A 20,411-nucleotide genomic window follows, 5' to 3' on the forward strand; every position below is an offset into this window, starting at 1 on the left:
GGGTCAGTCTGTATTTTAATAAAGCATGTGCTCACCTCTCCTAAGCGTTTGTGGTCATCAGCTTCTCGCACATCTACAACACTTCAATCCAATGGCAACACATTTAGAAACAGTCTTTAGGTCTTCCCATTCTCCAACTCAGCTTCTTCCATAAGGCTGTGCTGTGGTACTGTTTCTTTTTCCAGCATTTTCAGTGTTACTGGCCATAATCTTTCAACTTTGTTTATGTGTTTGTTTGTTTCCAGAACATCCTCTTCAAGATACAACAGTCGTTCCCTGGAGTATATTCAGCAGTCACTCTTCTGTGTCTGATTTATCCTCTTGCAATCTGCATCCGTAGACAACATGCTCGTGTTCTTACTCCAGTGGCAAGCAGAAGGCATTTGAAACTCCAGATCCCACTGCCTAATGATTTCCCTAACCACCAGTTTTCTCTGAAGGGAACTCTTGCCTTTCACGCATTTCTATTTAGTTGAGTGAATTTCACCTCAAACCTATGGGATGCTCCAGATCTAAGAATTTAGGTAACTAGATGACATGTTGCTTAGATGGAAACCAGAGGCTCCTGACCTGAAACAAAAAGACTTTTTGGAGCATGTGTTGCCACGTAACTTTAGATATCCAGGAAACCTCCTAACCCAGCCTGACAGCAACCAGTGTGAGGCATATCCAGAGTTAGGCAGAGCTGGGAAGTCTGGATTATGCATTGGATGTTAGTAGAAATGACTCTTTAAATGGGTTTTAGTAGGACTGGTTCCAGCCCTAAGCCAGCCATGGGACTGTCAGTCTTCTAAAAGTTGTTTAAATGTTTTAAACGAATTTCCTCTCCTGGCATGGGACAGCAGGCTTTGAACTCTTCTCCTCTGACTACGCAAGGCCAGGATCCTGCTGGATCTCTTCTTCACTCCTATTTACCACAAATTAATTAACTCAAGTTATGAACACATAATTCGTTTGTAGTGTTGACAAACTATAAAGCTCTTTTACACCTTTTTGACAGTTTATTGGCGCTTTAAAGTTGAGGTAATGAGATCCCTTTATACCACAAAAGGAATTTACAAGAACTGCAGGGCTCAGACACACAATCTACTTACCGTGACTATACAAGCTATACTGCAGATAATCTGTCAATCTGTTGCAGCTACATTGTAAATCTTTAGCGTAAATGAGAATAAGATTTTTCAATTTCCGTGAACAGAGCGAAAAGAAACAAGTGGTCTACATTTCAAAAAAAGAAAAGAATTTTGCAAGAGATAGAGTTAAAAATATAATTCAATGGATTACATGATAAAAAAAAAAAAAGAAAAAAAACCCACAACCATATAGTCTCTGGTAATAAAATACAACACAATTTACTGCAGCATTTCACGTGTCAGACTGCCTAAGGAATTCAGCTCCTTCTCCACTGTCAAAATCCCTTATTGTTCTCTTTTTCGTATCCAGATCCCACTGCCTATTCAAACTTAGCTTGGCCATTCCTAAAATTCCCAAATGTCGAAGTGATAAATGGCAATGCATCCATCGGAAATGGGTGCTTCAAAAAAAGAGATATTTTTAAGTATATTTTTAGATCCAGGACTGAGGCATTTTGCTTCTGCTGTTTCAGTTAATAAACAAAGCAAAAAACAATAATGTGTAAAATTCCCTAAGTGAAAAAGAATAGAAAATTTTTTCTAGAAAGCCCCCTTGCCAGGACAGCACACAACTGTGCTGCTACAGCTTTCTATGGTCAAATGGACCTTAAAATCCCAGATCCTTAATTAAGGACCCGGAGAAATTATTTAATGAACTTGAATTCGATGAAGACTGGTTTTTTAAAAAATGTCCCAGTTACCTCAACTCTCACATCAACTAGTCCAGTCACTGGCCATAAAGTGTAGGGAATCAGAAAAAGAAGAATAAGAGCTGCTTCCCTCCTTTTTCACATATGTTTAAAAACATCTACCTGAACCCCAAACCCTCAGTCCTCTAGATTTGAAGGTTTCCAGTATACTTTTGCTCTCTGTTAATTCCAGTCCTAGGTGTATTCCCTAAGCATTTGCACAACGTTTCTAGCTTGTTTTGCACTGAGAAGAATCTGGTGGTTCTTTTTCCCCTGCTACGCATCTTCGAAAGACAGGGATGTCTCTGCTCTGAAAGCGGGAGATGTCTTTCCACCCCCGTAAAGTCCTGCAGGACAAACTGCTGTGTGTGGGCAGCTCCTGGGGAGACGAAGACAGCCTTCCTGCTACTTCCCAACACAGCCAGTGCAGAAAGCTTTTCATTCATGCCTCAAGGTAAAATAGGAGGTCCTTTCTAATTTATAACTGCTCATTAACCCTTGGGACACCCAGGAGTTTAACGGCTTTTTGACTGCTGCACAGGCAACCTGCAGCAGCCTCGGCACTGGACACTCAGATCACCCTGGGTATTTTAGATTGGATTTGAGTGTGGGCTCAACCCACAGCTCGTCTGATGTCCCCTCGTGTGGGACCAAACCCAGCATCAGGCACGAGCTTTATGCAAGCAACGGGCAGGCTGAGACAGGAAATTTGGACCTACTCGATCCCCTCACATGAACCTTGCTAGGTCCCTATGTACTGTGCTGGTTTTGGCTGGGATAGAGTTAATTTTCTTCATAGTAGAAGGTGGAGGAAGAAGAAGGAAGCGGGGAGGTTCAGAGTGATGGCATTTGTCTTCCCAAGTAACTGTTACACGTAATAGAGCTCTGCTTTCCTGGAGATGGTTGAACACCTGCCCGCCCTGGGAAATAGTGAATGAATTCCTTGTTTCACTTTGCTTGCACGCATGGCTTTTGCTTTACCTATTAAAGTGTCTTTATCTCAATACATGAGTTTTCTCACTTTTACCCTTCCGATTCTCCCCCAGTCCCACCGAGGTGAGCGAGCAGCTCCATGGGACTTGGTTGCCAGTGGGGCCTAAACCACAACATGCACAAAGCCATCACGTGCCATCTTCCTTGTGGCACTACCATGTGCTTGGCTTTGGGCAGAGGTCCTTCACGGAGAGGGTCTGATGCTGCATACCACCTGGGCGGGGAAATTGGGGTGCTGCTTTGAGCTGAGGCTGTCACATTTCCTATCAGCTATTTTCTGTCTGAGCACTCTGAATGCGCAGAGATGAGTCACAGCCCAGCTTTTTAACATTGGCTTTTAACCTGCTTGGTGGCCCACTCATCCAAGATGCAATGCAGACACCATTTCAACATCTCTCTGGTTTCTTCCTCCTCTCACGTAAAATAAGGGTGATGCTTTCTCATAGTAAGTGGGTTCTGGAGGATGAAATCCAAGTCTACAGCTAGCCAGACGTGATTTCTCTCCAAATTCAAATGAGGCTAAACCTCCAACATCTTCCACAGAACAAAAATTCCACACAAAAAAATAACTTTTGGAACCATTACACTTTTTTCTTTCCTTTGTACTGATGTCACTTTAGGGGTTTAGGCATTTTGACTTTCATTCTGTAAAAACGTTGCATTTCATTAGTGTTGAAACATTGGTATGAAACAGATATAATTTAAAAAATAATACTACGAAAACCCAGATGAGAGCAAAATAATAGAATTGAACACCTTTTCCTTCTCCCAGCAGGGAAAAAAAAATCTGACATCATCTGAATGAGAGGATAAAGAGAATAGTTTTTATTTTCTCCAGTAGGAAATATCCTTGAAAGTGACCTAGTCCCACCGAATGTTTCATGAAACTACAGTTTTCACCTTAAAGCACTTCCACCTAAATGTTTTTGAATGGCACCCTCAAGAAAGGAAGGAGTATCTGACTGATGATGGGAAGGGCTGTGTGATTAAACAGGTCTATGGCAACTCTCATTGCTCTTCCCTGCTACATTACACTACAGAAAAAGTACCGCCTCTGTGTGCTGTCTCGTAAACGCAAACATTTCCAAACATCTCCTTTAATCAGAGGTTACCCAGTCACTTTGTAAAGTCACATCAGCCCAGAAAGGAAGGGGAAAGATTTTCCCAGCTCCTTCCCTGCCTTTGCATAAACCAGCGAGCCTGACAAAAAAACGGTGCTCCGCGCCTGAAAATTGCCCACAACCAAAGGTGTCACGCAGGAAAACCTCTTAAAAAACTGAGACCAGGAACAAACTGCTTCAAATGCAGAAGCCAACGGCCCCGCAATCCCGTCGCCAGCTGCACGCAGCTGTTAACATTTTGCGTTATTGCCGGTTAATCTCCCGCGCTGCTGCCGAACGACGGGGAACGTCTGCCCATGGGAGCGGGTACGCGGGGCGGCACGACCATTTCAGTGCTAAGATTAGTGTGCTGCATCCCCGGCACGCGACGACAAAGATTTAGACACGCAGGAAAAGTGAAGATGAGCCCAAACGGAGGGAGAAGTCCCTGCCTGGCTCAGTCTGCAGCCCTGCGAAAACCCAGACCTGGGTTCAGGCTTCTCAGCTGGCCAAACTTTGTAGGCTTTCTCCTATCCAGGGTGGAAATTCACCCTGATTTCGTTGTTAGTCGCTTCTCTTCCTCCGGCCAACCTCCCGGTTGTAGTCGGGACCGGAATTGGAAGGGATATTATAAATGTTATATTTAAGGGCTTAAAAGAGGCGAGTATTTCAGCTCACAAAAAGCCTCCACATTTATAGTAACCCACAGATCTCCTCCCTATCAAGAAATACAAGCTAATGTATTAGCTATAGTCTATATGTATTTTATATGTATATGTATTAGCACCTATCCCTCAGTCTCCTTTACATCACGTTTTCCTCATTCAGATCAGCATCAAAATATGGAGGAACTGATTAAAGTTAGGTGACAGATGCATTTCTGTTAGAAAGAAGGGCAAGCTATGAAAGACACAGCAGCTTTCCCTGAACCCAGCTCTCTGGGTTTCTATTTTTTTTTCCCCCATCTGCTACGTCTTTAAAATCTAATGGTCATCTTATATTTGTGAATAAGAAAGTGAAGGAACAAGTCATTGTACATTAGTTACTCCATGGGAAGTGCCTAAGTGCAGTTTCTTACCCCCAGTGAACGCAAGGGGATTCAAGGCAGCTTAGCCTTCTGTTCAAGAGCCATCTGCTTTAATGCATCATGTTAAAGTCAAGGTCTCGAAAGGAAAAATGCTGTCACAGAAGGCAAAGAGCCTCCTGCAACCACCATGCAGAATAACCAGCATGTAAGGAAAACTAACGTGTGGAAGTGACCCCAGAAAACGAAAAAGGATCTGAACTCATGGTGTAACAGAGGTGTGCAAATCAATGGTTTCAGTTAGTGGGAAATAATATGTATTGAATGGATGAACATTTCAGTAAGGTGAAAAAGCATATCTTATCTCTAGCAGACCTCTGCACCTTATCTTGAATCCCCCTGCTACAGATATTTTTTTTCTTTTTTTTTTTTTCCCCTGGGAAGATTTTAATATGTGAGTAAAGCAGAACAAATTCTCTCATGTTGTCTATGATCTCTTAATCTCAAACTCAGCACAGATACATAACACTGCTTAATGGAGGAAAAGCAAGAAGCATTTGATTAAATGTTTGATCTCTTGAGGAATGCGCAGGCTCTGTAGAGCACAGCACACAGCTCACAAATATTTTTGTGTTTTATTATTGACTAAAAGTGATAAAAATTAATAATTGGCTCAATTGATAAAAAGTACTTTTTTTCCTGAGCTAAACCTGGAATTGTATAAGATTGGTTTGGATACAGGGAAGTCTGGGATAGAAGAAAGGCAGAATTACCTCTGTAATGTCATCTGCCACTGTCAGCACCCATTGCAAGTTCACAGACATTCTTTGCAGCAGGACTGAATGAGCTGGCGGTGTGCACTTGCAGCCCAGAAAGCCAACCGTATCCTGGGCTGCATCCAAAGCAGCGTGGGCAGCAGGTCAAGGGAGGGGATTCTACCCCTCTACTCTGCTCTCATGAGACCCCACCTGCAGTGCTGCGTTCAGCTCTGGAGTCCCCAACATCAGAAGGACATGGAGCTGTTGGAGTGGGTCCAGAGGAGGGCCATGAAGATTGGATGAGGCTTTGAGCAACCTGATCTAGTGGAAGGTGTTCCTGCCCATAGCAGGGAGGTTGGGACTAGATGATCTTTCTTGTCTCTTCCAACCCAAACCATTCTTTGATTCTATGATTCTATCACTATCCATAACTCTAGAGGACTGAAACGACCACTGACCCTTCTCTTTTAATTATGCTAATTATAAATATGTATGATACTAAATGCAAACTCTCTAGACATTTTTTTTTCTTACCACATAGCTTTCACAGTCTGGACAAAGTGAACATAGCTTGGTATTAAATACGAAGTGTAGCATGTTCCATCTAGGTGGAACGGTATATGTTATGAGTCAAAATGCAGAGAACAGGCTCTTACGTTCATGCCCTGTATCATCACAGCATTGCTACTGACAAAGTTTCAGCTAAATAGATGGCAAAAGTGCTGGATTTTGTTTGGGAAGAGGCACAGTCTGCTTTGAGGCGACACAACAGAATAATGGCCTCACGTACACAGGATTGCTAAAATGGAACAGAATAGAAAAGGACTCTAAAACTTTTCCATCCATGGTAATAAAAGTGTTGGGACCATGAAATCAGGCTGTCACAAAGAAAGCTACGATGAAGCATCTCCTGTTACGTTGCCTCCGCACCCAGTCCCTGCCCTCCGCTCAGCATCCGCTGGTGTCTCCGGTCCAGTTTCCCTAGGAAGGACAAAGGCGCAAGAACAACCAAGGCCACCATGCTAAACTTCTCTCCCGAAGCTTGTCAGGAGAGTTTCTCAGGGAATAAAGTGCGAATGGAGCTGGAGACAGTGATAAATTTCCCTTCTGAACAATCAATAAAATTCTCTCAGCCCTGCTCAGGCCCCTACTGCGGATGCAAGGGCCATAATTACATTGTCAAAAAGTCGAGTTGCCCTGGCTGACTGAAACCTCCTTTAAAACTGACGTCTGATTGACAGGCAGTTTATGGGTGGCACGCTCTGACTGGCAGGGGAGTTGGCTAAAGCCAAAGGCAACAGTGAAATTTCCCAGTCTGCTACAACCACCGGAGCAAAGGACTGCCACTCATGAGGGAATTGTGGGAAACCCTTAGTCATATTAACATATCAAAGTGAAGAGCTGACAGCACTTACTAAACAATCTGAACTCAACCATGGCTGCAGAGCATCCCCCAGATTTCCCAGTCTGAAAGAGGAAAGAAATTAAAATGCGCTTGGTCCTGTCTTCACCAAGACAGCTAAGAATTTGGAAGCCTGCTTATTTAATGATTTTGATCTGAGATAACATATATATGCATGCATATGTGTATGTCACAAATGTATATTGCTAAGCATGTCAGCCTCTTTCATATATATATGAAAGAGGCTGTCATGCTCAACAATTTTGTTGTATACCACAGGCCAAGACGGGTACTAAATTGGAGACAGAACAGCATATTTCTGTTTCATGTAAGCAATATGAACCCAGCAAAAGAACATACTCCTTTTGGTCTTGTTTCCTGACAGGCTTCTACTGCTTTAATGCTAAAATTGCAGATTACATGGTTTGAATGAACCTTAATTGCAGTCATGCGCTGGGACTGTATCATAAAATCATAGAATGGTTTGGGTTGGAAGCAACCTTAAAGATCATCTAGTTCCAACCCCCCTGCCATGGGCAGGGAAACCCTCCACTACACCACATTGACCAAAGCCTCATCCAACCTGGCCTTGAACACTTCCAGGAATGGGGCATCTATAACTTCTCTGGACAACCTGTTCCAGTGCCTCACCACCCTCAGAGTGAAGAATTTCTTCCTTATATCCAATCTAAATCTCCCCTCTCTCAGTTTAAATCCATTGCCCCTTGTACTATCACTACATGCCCTTGCAAAAAGTCCCTCTCCGGCTTTCCTGTAGGCTCCCTTTACGTACCGGAAGACTGCAATAAGATCACCTCGGAGACTTCTCTTCTCCAGGCTGAACAGCCCCAATTCTCTCAGCCTGTCTTCACAGCAGAGGTGCTCCAGCCCTCTGTATGTACAAGGTGTTCCAGCCCCTGTATGTAGCGCAGAGCCTAAAAGTGACTTCATAACTACTCTGGATTTCCTGAATATGAAATTGATAAGAATTCTTGAATAAGAATTGATAAGAAATTGGAACTAAGAGATGTTTCCACTAATGGCTCAAGCCATCTTTTGCTCCTTGTTCCTCCATCCAGGGTTGCAGATCTCACCTTCTTGGTTTCCTCAGGAATGATGAGTTACTGTGAATTATGACACTGAGGAAAATGTGTGAAATATCAGCAACAAATCCCTTGACGATACTGCCATGGACACCTGCGTTTACTTCCTTTCATCATATTTTCAGTTATAGATAGAATCATAGAATGGTTTGGATTGGAAGGCACATTAAAGATGATTTAGTTCCAACCCCCCTGTCATGGGCAGGGACACCCTCCACTACACCAGGTTGCTCAAAGCCTCATCCAACCTGGCCTTCAACACTTCCAGGGATGGGGCATCCACAGCTTTTCTAGGCAAACTCTACCACTGCTTCACCACTCTCATTGTAAAAAATTTCTTTCTTAGATCTAATCGAAATCTCTCCTCTTTCAGTTTAAATCCATCACTCCTTGTCCTATCACTACATGCCCTTGTTAAAAGTCCTTCTCCAGCTTCCTTGTAGGCCCCCTTTAGATATTGGAAGACTGCTATAAAGTGTCCCCAGAGCCTTCTCTTCTCCAGGCAGAACAACCCCAACAAAAGTAACACTGTAAAACAAGTACTTTTGTCCTATTTGTCTCTATATATAATTTCGTGGGTTGTCCATGAGAGGATGGAGTCAACAAGCTAGTGATGATACAGGCTCAGAGAGGATAGGAGAAGCAGTACAGGAGGCACAGCTGCAAGGAGATTCTACTGTTTTTTTCTTGAATTGCTAGAAAACATAGCAGCATGAAGAAGACACGGCTCTTGTTTGAAAGCTCTGAGAATTTAAGGACAAAATTCTGACCTATAACGGTCAAACTGAGAATGGAAGGATACTTTAAAGTAGCAGAAGATACAGAAAGGGAAACAGCAAAAGCTGTTAACAGGCAAGTTCAAATCAGACATTTTAATACTTAGGTTAAAAAAAAAAAATCAAAACATGGATGATTAACCAAATTAATCCCCTGGAACAAGCTTCTACAGAAAATGCTGTCTTCTGTTTCCCTTGATGTCCTCAAAGACCAAGCCTTTCTGGAAGGCATGCTTTAATCTAATGCGAGTTACTGAACTCAAGGCTGGGATAACTGTGTGAAACTCAATGGCCAGTAAAGGACAGTCAATTCAGCCCCGATGATCTAATAGCACTTCTTCACAGAGTCCCTCTAAGAAATGGCATAGAAACACTCTGCCCTTCTGCAAAACCAGTTTACTGAAATTATTAAAGCCGTTTGCAAGCACTGGATAAAATAGCCTCTCTGTGTCTCGATGAAGTGGTCAAGACACCTGACGTGGCTTTCGGGAGCAGTGCAGCCCACCTCCCTTGCCACTGCCAGGAGCACCTTCCCCAGCCTCTGCTGATGTCTCCCCATTCAGAAAAGCATCTGTTCACTGACTCCCCTCCAACAACTGACCTCGCCTGACCTTGTTCGGCTCCTGGGAACCGACAGGATTACGGCACAGCGGTACAGCTCGCTCCCTGTCTGTGCTCAGATTGTATCCCTCCGTGTCTGACATCGGTTTTGACTCAGAGCCATACGTGTCAGCCATGCTCAGATAGCAACACTTCTGCCTGTAGGGCAGGAGGGTGTAAGTTCAAGCCCTGCTGCGGGATACGAACGCCTACCAATATGAAGGTTGACACACCAGAACATAAGGGAGGGAGATGAGGCATTCAAATATGCTGGCTGTTTTTTTCTTTCCTCCCCTAAGACACATACTGCCTTTAAAAACAGTCCATTCATTAGGGGCTTGACATGTGTTCATTGCACCAATACTCTGATTCATGCTGAGTTTGGACCTGAATTTCATATCCAATCTACTGCACCAAGAAATGGCCATTTTATATCTGTATTTCATAGCCCTCTAAAAAAAACATCTGTATCTAAATTCTTCTACCCCAGAACATCTGCAAATCTAAGGCCGTTTTCTGTCCTCTACGTCTCTTGTCTCTTCCACTTGGTAGGAATGTAGAGCTCTGGCCCTGCAGGGCTTTCTTTGAGAGAAAAGTCCAGTGGTTAGAGCAGAAGACCAGGCACCTAAGACTGAAATTCTTGGCGTTTCCACAGATATTCTGCATAGCCCTGGACTTGTCATTTATGACAGCAAGTTGTGCTGAGCAGGTGCTGCTGTGTGGATCACCAAGAAAATAGAAAGATGCCAGTTGTGCTCCTAATGCTAGAGACAGACCAATGGCATTGGAATGCCAGCATAGCACGGAGAGATGGAGGAGAAGGGGAAAACACACTGCCAGGAGCACTTTGCTGCTGCTTTGAGAAGTATCATCCACACTTTAGCTGGCACAGGTTACTAACTGCAGCGTGCTTGGCATTGGTGTCACTGTAGGAACTACCTGGCCGATTACCTTCTCTTGGAAACCCCAAGTGTCATATCCTCTTTGGGGAGGAAACTTCCCAGTTGTTATGGAGAGAGATGAAGGGAGAAGGATACTCCTTTCTAGCAGCAGAGCAAACCTACATGATTCACAACAGAGATCTGAGGTCCAATTTCAAAGGGACAGAGACTTTCATTTATTTGTGCATAGAGAAGCACAAATCCAAACATCTTCTGGGCACCTAAATCTGTCAGAGTTTCATAACTACTTGATCCCTGGAAGTGTTGAAGGCCAGGTTGGATGAGGCTTTGAGCAACCTGGTGTAGTGAAGGGTGTCCCTGCCCAACCCCAGGGGGGCTGGAACCAGATGATCTTTGAGGTCCCTTTCAATCCAAACCATTCTACGATTCTATGATAGCATCTATCTTCTTCTCAGGGTTCAGATTTTCAAAATGACTCAGCTGCCAGTGTGGGAATTTTCATGGAGATACAGCACTGAGCTTTGGTGCATAAGATACTGCAGAAATAGGAGTATGATGATGAATGCAAAGATATTAAACTCTAGCCCAAAAAACTGATTTCAACAAATACTTAACTGTAATTCAAAATCCAAGTTCATGACCAAAGTTGTTGGGCTTTTTCCCTCCAAAAACTTTTTTGCTCTGTTTTTTTTTTTCTTTTATTCATTTGTGCTTTGCTTTTGAAGACAAGGAAAAATTACTCACCATGAATGGAAAGGGTCCCATTCCTCACTGCCAGGAACTTGACTCCATATGGAAATAATGGCGGAGAATGGAGGCTTCCATAGAGATAGATGTGTGCTTTGTGACGGAAAGGGTCCTCAGGGGATCCCACCTGGAGCTCTCCTCCATCAGATATCAGAATGTAGTGAGCATGCAATTCTACAGGTCCTGGACCAGTGAATAAGAGTTTGCCACCTGAAGACAACAGAAGAGCAAAATGCAACCATAGATATAATAGCCAGACATTATCTTACAGTCAAAGGAGCTGTAAGAGATGGATCAACAAATGGTTTTGCAATAAAATTACAAGATTAAGTATAAAATATTATTGCGTCACGCAAAATTTCCACCTTGCCATGTATTTCTACCTATGGATTTATCAGCTCTTTACAGACCTTATTAATTCAGTCCATTTTTCAGTTCTACCACTGGCTGCCTTTCTAGACCTGAGCAAGGCCGTTCAGCTTGGCCAGACATCTAAGTCACTCCAATTTAAGCGCAAGGGAGTTGTTTGGGAAAATCCCAGTCGTAATGTACTGCCTCTCTAAGTGTTAAAAAGGAATATTACTACTTAACTTGTATGTTGCTTTTCAGATTACAAACTACTTGTGACAGAGAGGAGAAAACAGCTTTGGAACATAGGAACTGGCAAATTGTTTAGAACAGCGGTTGATTTAATCCTGCATACTCTTCCAGCTGCTGTTCAAAACCAGATGCTTCCAAATACAGCATAAGAAACTTCTCCCAGTTATAGTTGGTTAAGAGATGATCTCCCCATCCCATGAAAGCCTCATTTTAATCCCTAATTAGAGATTAGCTTCACCCCAAAGCATCAGGTTTCATCTCCCTGCCAACATTTTCCTTTTACCGTCCTTTACTATAACTGGATAAGTTTTGTCAGTAATATAGGTCTGATCCTTCAAATCGTTCTAATATTTAGTCTCAATGACTTCTTGAAGCAATGAATTCTGTGGTCTAAGTAAACAGTGCATGAAAAGGCATTTCTATTCCTTGGTTTTGACTCAATCTCTTCAGTTCTGTAAAATGCCTCCTTTTTTCTTGCCTTGTGTGAGTTGGCGATCCCAGCCTGTCACCCCAGGATGGTTTAGCCTTTTCCTATTTTCTCTCCTATGAAAGATTCCTTCCCAGGGGTAGGACAGGATACCTCCGAGCCTGGCAACCTCAGACCTCTTTACAAAGGGTCTGTTACCCTCCCAACATTTCCCTTTATGTGAAGTAGCTAATAATTGTGATATCTCATACCATAGTCTGCTTTCTACTGGTGTTAGCAGTGTTTAACAGTGACCTCTATACCTACCAAACAGTTGGTTTTCCTTCCCCACAAGATACTACCAATCCTTGGCAAAAAGGAGGAAGGAGATCAGACTTCTGTTTTAATTTCAGTATTGAGACTAAAAAGGAGGGAAGAAGTTTCAATATAAAAAATATAAAAAATAAAATTTTTAATATAAAAATCAAATTAAAAACTACCTTGATCATTGTTTGCCTTGATCAGATCCTGTTGCTCTCAGTGATGACTGAGATGCATAGCACTCGTGTGCCTTTCCCACCCAGTTGCATTCACTCCTGCTGAACACATTCTGCTTATCCTGATCTCCTCATTTATTCTTGCATTGAGGTTCTTCCACTGTTTCATTGATTTCTTAGTCTTGTAACAAAGACTTATAACTTAGTCTTAGTCTTAATATCTTAGTCTTATAACAAAGCTTGTATTTTAATAAGGACTACAGATTGTTTTCTTTACAGATTTCAGTAGATTCCAGATAAGTTTTTACAAAATATAGCTAATAGATCAAAGAGATAAATCCCACATTTTCTTGCTTATAGCCAAGGGATTCTTTCTTGCTGGGAACCATGGGATTGATCCCACAAACACTAACTCCCTTATGTGTAAATTATGTCTTTCCCTAGACATAGTTTTCTATATACAAATGTATTTCTGTTAAGCTTGTTATACTGGGTTTTTTTTACGAATTATACTGAATACACACTGATAAAATAGCATGAATTTCAGCTTGTTTCACTCAAAATAAAAGATACGTGACTTATTCTGAGATACATGATACTGCTAGAAAAATGAAATGTTCTTAATACACAGAATCACAGAACGTTAGGGATTGGAAGGGACCTCAAAGGATCATCTAGTCCAATCCCCCTGCTGGAGCAGGACCACCTAGATCAGATCACACAAGAATGCGTCCAGGGAGGTTTTGAATATCTCCAGAGAAGGAGACTCCACAACCTCTCTGGGCAGCCTGTTCCAGTGTTCTGTTACCCTTACTGTGAAGAAGTTCTTCCTCTTGTTTAAGCAGAACCTCCTGTGTTCCAGCTTATATCCATTTCCCCTTGTCCTATCATTGGATGTCACAAAGAAGAGCCCTGTTCCATCCTCATGACAGTCACCCTTTACATATTTATAAACATTAATGAGGTCCCCCCTCAGTCTCCTCTTCTCCAAGCTAAAGAGACCCAGCTCCGTCAGCCTTTCCTCATAAGGGAGATGCTCCACTCCCTTAATCATCTTTGTGGCCCTGCACTGGACTCTCTCAAGCAGTTCCTTGTCCTTCTTGAACTGAGGGGCCCAGAACTGGACACAATATTCCAGATGCAGCCTGCTAAGCTGAAACTAGGATAATACTTGAAGTGGTGTTCATTTTCAGACTGAAGGGACCATTAGATCACATCACCTGATGGTCTGTGCACATCATGCTATTGAAAAACTGGAGGAAGTCAAGTCATCTGTGTTTGCTGCATACCCTCCAGAAAGGCAAACAATCAATTGACTTGAGGACATCATTCTGCCATTTTCTACGATCATCTTTTTCAACAGCTAATCTCTCTTACTGTTCACAATTTCTGCTTTATTGACAACCATAACTTGTCAAGGATGAGCTTTCAGACAGTGGTTCTCTTTGTACCCTTCTGCATCGCACTGCAGAGAGGTGTAGAAAACAGCATTTCCTGTGAAAGTACTTGCAAGTAAAAGTAAATCTCAGCCGTCATTCAGACTGGTTGATAAGGTTTTTTAAGACTCTCTCTGCAAGGAATCATCTCTAATACATGGGATAGTGCACCCTCTCCCACAGCCCAGTGCTCCTTCTGAAATTGGAAAGCTAAATCTCCTAATTCTGCTCCTTTATTGTTCTTAATGCTGTCTATAGAGGCAAAACTAACTTATCCCTACACAGTAAAAAAATATACTACCCCTTTTCCCTTTTCATTACACAGGGAGATCAGGTGGGCATCCTTAGGGTACACTGACTTCTAATCCTTTCATGAACAGAACCAGAAAGGTCACATGGCTTCCTGATGGCACCATTGACTGCACTGGCCCCAGGTTGTGGAACTCAGATGGGAAATTGTCAATAAAGATAGATGAAGTTTCCAGGTACTTTCTGGCCAGTGCAGTGATTTTTAAAATAATTTTTCTTTTCCCCTTCCTGGACTTCCTGCTGCCCAAGGTGCATCCAGACGAGGGGAGGAGGGTCTCTGCCTGGCCTGCAGTTCCAAGGCGGCCAACAGAATCCTGGCTTGTTATCAGAATAGCCAATAGCACCCTGGCTTGTATCAGAAACAGTGTGGCCAGCAGGACTATGGAAGTGACCGTCCCCCTGTACTTGACACTAGTGAGCCTGCACCTCAAATACTGTGCTCATTATTGGGCCCCTCGCTACAAGAAAGACATTGAGGTGCTGGAGCGTGTCCAGAGAAGGACAATGGAGCTGGTGAAGGGTCTGGAGCACAAGTCTTACGAGGAACGGCTGAGGGAACTGAGGTCGTTTAGCCTGGAGAAAAGGAGCCTCAGGGGAGACCTTATCACTCCCTATAGTTACCTGAAAGGAGGTGGTAGCAAGGTGGGGTTAGTCTCTTCTCCGAAGTAACAAGCAACTGGACAACAGGAAACGACCTCAAGTTGTGCCAGGGAAAGTTTAGATTGGCTATCAGGAAAAATTTCTTCACCAAAAGTGTTGTCAAGCACTGAAACAGGCTGCCCAGGGAAGTGGTTGAGTCACCATCCCTGGAGGTATTTAACAGATGTGCAGATGCAGTGCTTAGGGAGATGGTTTAGTGATGGACTTGGCAATGTTAACAGTTGGACTTGATCTTACAGGTCTTTTCCAATCTGAGCAACTCTATGATTCTATAATCATGGCTTTATCTGACAAGTTCCTTATTGTGTAACCACAACTTTCATTCTTAATTGCTCCTTGCCCAGCTCTCTCCTGAGCTGTGTTAAGTCTGCATTTGGTTTGAATGGCATTCACAAAATATGACCAGTGATGGTCCTCCATTTACTTTCAGATGATCGATGATGTGCAGTGGTATCCAAGCAGACATGAAAATGGTTTCCCACTGACAGTTTACTTTTTGAGTTAGTACATTTTATGTCTGCTAGCTCCCATGAGATCTTAGCAGGTGATCCTCAGTTAGTCATCACACTATCACATGTTTTACAGAATTAACTTCATCAAATAAACTTGCAATTGTCTTAGCAAATGAAATAAAGTTTGCTGTCTTTTTTTCCATAAAATTTATATCCTGTCATTCAGTAACTCCTATGGTTAGTAATTTATGGATTCAGTCAACTGTAACATTTAACTTCATACAGTTTTCACTTTTGACCTGTGGTTGATATCAGACTAAGCAGCCAATATTTTTTCCTTTACCTGTCTGGACCCTGACACAAGATCAGAACCTCTACAGCCCTCTGTCATTTCCCCTCTACTCTGAAATTAATATTTGTGGGCCACAGAATGTCTCTATTAGCACCTTCAAAGTTCTTGAATGAGAATGGACCTGTTGATTTAAGAATATGTATTCCTGAAAGATATTATTTAACATCTTCATTACATTAACATTCTTCAGGAATAAATGGACTGCTGGTCCATCTTCCTCTTGTGATATAATTTACCATCCTGTTCCTTCCCATACTGAGAACAGAAATATTTATTAAATACATTTGCCTTATAGCAGCAATGTTAATAATTTTATCACCACAATTTAGAAATGGAACTATAAATCACTGCAATTTATTTTATTTCTAACATTAAAAAAAGACATCTTCCCCAAGGTCTTTATTGACTTCCTACGCTCTGCTCCCACCGAAATATAGTAATTTCTGCTTCCACTCTCTTCATAAAATTTTTAATGAGTATTCAAATTGCTGCCATGCTGTACCAATGAACCAAGAAGGCTAGTAGCCAAAGTTGTCCTATCTTTTAATTGCAAAATCATAGATCTGCCTTAAACAACCTCAAAATTTTTCCTGAGTTTCAGCCACATTTTCTCCACACAAAATTTCAACAAAATTTTTAACTGTTTCTCAGTAATAAGCTAACCGCACATCAGTTGTCCTGAACAATCTTTCCCTCCATTGATTCAAATATTCCCATATCTTTTGTGAATTTCTGGGTGTCTTCCAAGCTTGGCAATTGAATGCTGGTGACTGCTCTACACTGGGTATGAGTCCCAATGTGTTTCAGTAGCACCAGGCATGCAGGCACTAGCTGTGCCATGCCTGGCCTACAAGTTTGACCCTTTCTTGGGGATATCCGATATAAAAGCAAGGTTTCCCCTCCCTGGGTGAAGATTTGGATGTGAAGGGATAATAAAAATGGGACTTCAAGGTGGGGGTTGGTGTCTGGCTATTGGGTTTCTTGGTCCTTAGATGCAATGGCAACTGAAGTGCACTTGGCAACGGTGCCAAGACTTACAAGATCAAGACCACCAGAAGGCAACTGCTGTACGTGACACTTTGGCTTTGCCTTAGAAGCAGCAGTAATACCCAACACATCATCATAATAAACAAATATATCAGCTAAACTCACAGTCACACCATAATGCTGTTGTCATCGGGCAAAAAGAAAGTGTAAAAAGTAAAGTTCAACTGCTGAAGATAAAAAAGAGCAGCATCACAGAAAAGAAAGCATTAGCAGAGATCCATTTAACCAGTTACCGAATCTAAATGTAACACAAATTCTAGCCAAAATTACAAATACTTATGTCAAAAAATTGCATATTGTCCCTCTGACCCTCAGCTCTCAGTATCTCTGTGTTTTTCATTGGGTCAGAATAAATATACAGCTGCTGCTTTACAAGATTGTCTTCCCCTTTTTTAAAAAGAAAATAAAAGTTATGCTTCCTTCTTTTATTGCACTTGACCTCTTCTCTGAAAGCAGAAAGCAAGAATATTGCTCAACTGAGCCTTTGGCTGTGACCCTCAAATTGTTTGTTATGGCTGCACAGGAAAGCAAAGTCCTACATATGACCTTGAGGGTGATTTTATAAAAATCAATCAACTACTGTTATGTTGGCCTCTCCACCAAGCAAAATAAATACAATTAAACCCATAATCACTTCTGTACAGTAATGTGCAAATTCAATGGGTCTCTTTAGGTGGAGTGAGGGGGTGGGGAGAAATATGTTGAGGCTATTTGATACTTTTTGAGAACATCAGAAGCACCATTCTTCTCAATTAACCCAGCAATTAGCCTCCACCTCTCTGCCTGGAAAAGAAATCTTTCTTTATCTGTCTTTAGAGAAAAAAAAAAAAAAAGAGAGACAAGAAAGAGAGAAAAACTAAACTGGAGTCAACTCCCTCTGTTCCACAGGAGGGGTGAAACATACAGAAAAAAAAAATGAAAAAAAAAAAGTGAATATTAAGGAAAGCAAATCTGATAATAAGGTGAGGGTTGTAATCTGCTGTGTGAATAACTACATCACCATCGTGCTATTGGCAGAACTGGTTTTGTGGAAAGAGAATTATCTTCTGAAGTCCTTGAGAAATGGTGGAGGGCACACTCAAAAGGGAAGGAATTGGAAAGGTAATGTATTAACACTTCACTTTTTTCAGGCATCCTGGTCTGGCTCATGCAATGCCACAGCCCAGGTATCCAAAATATTTACTAAGGAAAGGGGCTGCATTATGCATTTCTGAAAAAAAACCCCGAACAAATAATGATGGAGTAGAGGACTGCAAGGATTGCTGTGGGAAGCTTCTCCTTGCCTCTGTCATGAAGAGTCATGCTTTCAGACATAGCAGCTTATATCCCTTCTCAAAAGCCTTATTTTTAAAAAATCCTTTTAACATAGATGTTCTCATAATGCATAGAAGAGATGTTATGTTTATATTTCTCATTTAGGTTGTGATTTAGAGCACTCTAGAGATTTTCCAAACTTACAGGGAAGCAAAGTCCCCATTCCAAAGTACAACTTTTACATGGACGGCTTTTTGATCATCATCTTTTGACGGTCACACTTTGCATTCACGGTTGATATAAGATACTTATTTCTAATGAGCAGCTCATTGGGAAGCTAGAATAAAAGTGACTATCACCAGATTTAATTCTACTCCTTTATGCAAAGCTGAATGAAGTGTTAAAGCAAGCAACTCCCAGAAAGGCTATGGATAGTCTCAAGAGAATTTTTTTGTGTGGGATCAATAATAAAAGTTGTTAGGAGAGTATCAACAAAACTGTCTTACATATCACTACTGTGTTGCAGCCCTTCAACAGAAAACCTCCTCTCCATAGAGGACAATTTGCTGATTGAAAAGGCATCTCCTCAAGTGGACTACTCTCTCCCATCACCGTGCAGGGAAGATCTGTTCTCCTTGTGCTGTAGGCACACCATGGCCTTGCATAACTAACATTCCCACAGTCTTCAGCTTGCTCTTACCACTTGCCTTCACTTGTTCACATGACAAAGCCACAGAATCCCCCATGAGACAGGCTTAAGCTCAGAAGTGACATTCCTGGCAAGCATCCCTGAGTGGCAAACAGCGGGAGGCAACTGCCGGAGTTGGAATATCTGTATTGAAACAACTGATCCTGCACAACAAGGCTGCAGCGTGCTGGCAGCCCACTTATTGTTCATTCTCTGGCTCCAAGGCTGTGCCTGGTGGGACCTCCAAGAAGGAAGAAAAAAAACCCAAAACACAAAGATCTTCCTGTGCATGGTAAGCAGAATACAGAGCCTCAAATATATGAGCTTCAAATAAGAACAATTCATTATTTCATGGACCTGTCATCTGCACCCTATTGACGTGTTCACATGACATTCGGATGAGCCTTAAAAGTTGATTGCAGGCTGGATCACTCCTGAGCAAGACGCGAAGAAGAAAAGAAGTATGTCATATTGGCTCCATCCCAAAGGCTGCCTGAACCAAGAGTCTAAAACTCGTTCTCCACCTCCCTGTATATGTTCCTCCATGTTCATAATATATAAGTAGAGATCCCAAACTAGCTGTGAATTCAAATGCCTGTGTATTTCCACCAGGACATCACCAACATGCTGAAAAGCTAAGCTTGTATTCCAGCATTTAGCTGAATGGAGGCCTTAATCTATGCCTGGGCGAAGAACCAGCAGCTGCTGGAGTATTCTCAGACAGAAACTGTCTCCCAAGCCTGACAAGCCTGTGTTTTCTGGCTTGCTGTGCTCACAGCCATCTGTTCAGATGGCACGTGCTCCCTTGTAAGCTGGTTGGGCTCTTCCCTTACAGTACAGGAGCCAGGCAAAGCCCAGAAGACGCTGCCATAGGTATATCTCCTTCACAGAAGTCCTTCTACTTCTTCAGCTCTTAGGTAGCCTCTGAGATACATAGCAACACCTTTGATGCATTTGCAAGAGGAGGGCTAACCTGGTGGGGAAGAGGTGAATATTCCTAGATGGTTTTCAGCACATATCACCTAGGATCTAATGAAGGAAGCTTGCACTTGAGCCTCGTGAAGGCATCAAGGTGAGCATCACAGAGTGAAGTGTGATGAAAAAATAGGTCCTTTGAAGTCTACAGATGACAGACATATGTTAAGTGTTTCACTGTCAGGAAGGGAGGGGTGCACTGGGGAAAGCACAGAAGCACTGTTTTAGGGAGCAGGATTATGTTTCTGCTCATTTAGAGCCTGCCTGGGTGACCATTAGATCATTAGAGTGTTTCTATTTGCTATGCCCCTCCACTCAAAGTTATCTCATTTCAAGCTGATTTCTGCCATTTGAATTTGAAGATATTGCAGATAAGGTTTGTCTCCTAGTGCCCAGAACAGTGGGTTGGACCTTGGTCTTAGCAACAGCCTGTTCCTACAGCAAAACTATCATAACACACAGTCTGCTAAGCCATCAGAGTATGAGGGGATATTTCAAAACTTTAGAA

General features: G+C 42.3%; 1 protein-coding gene across 1 annotated transcript in view; it reads right to left on the bottom strand.

Moving 5' to 3' along the window:
• Nucleotides 1–20,411, bottom strand: part of PKHD1 (PKHD1 ciliary IPT domain containing fibrocystin/polyductin) — a 272,553-nt gene that overhangs the window by 157,244 nt on the left and 94,898 nt on the right. Inside the window, exon 36 of the mRNA XM_086623983.1 lies at nucleotides 11,225–11,437. Within this exon, the coding sequence (XP_086480109.1) occupies nucleotides 11,225–11,437 (213 nt within the window). The remainder of the gene's footprint in view (nucleotides 1–11,224; nucleotides 11,438–20,411) is intronic.

This window comes from Tauraco erythrolophus, chromosome 2, assembly GCF_009769465.1.
Source record: "Tauraco erythrolophus isolate bTauEry1 chromosome 2, bTauEry1.pri, whole genome shotgun sequence".
Taxonomy (NCBI): domain Eukaryota; kingdom Metazoa; phylum Chordata; class Aves; order Musophagiformes; family Musophagidae; genus Tauraco; species Tauraco erythrolophus.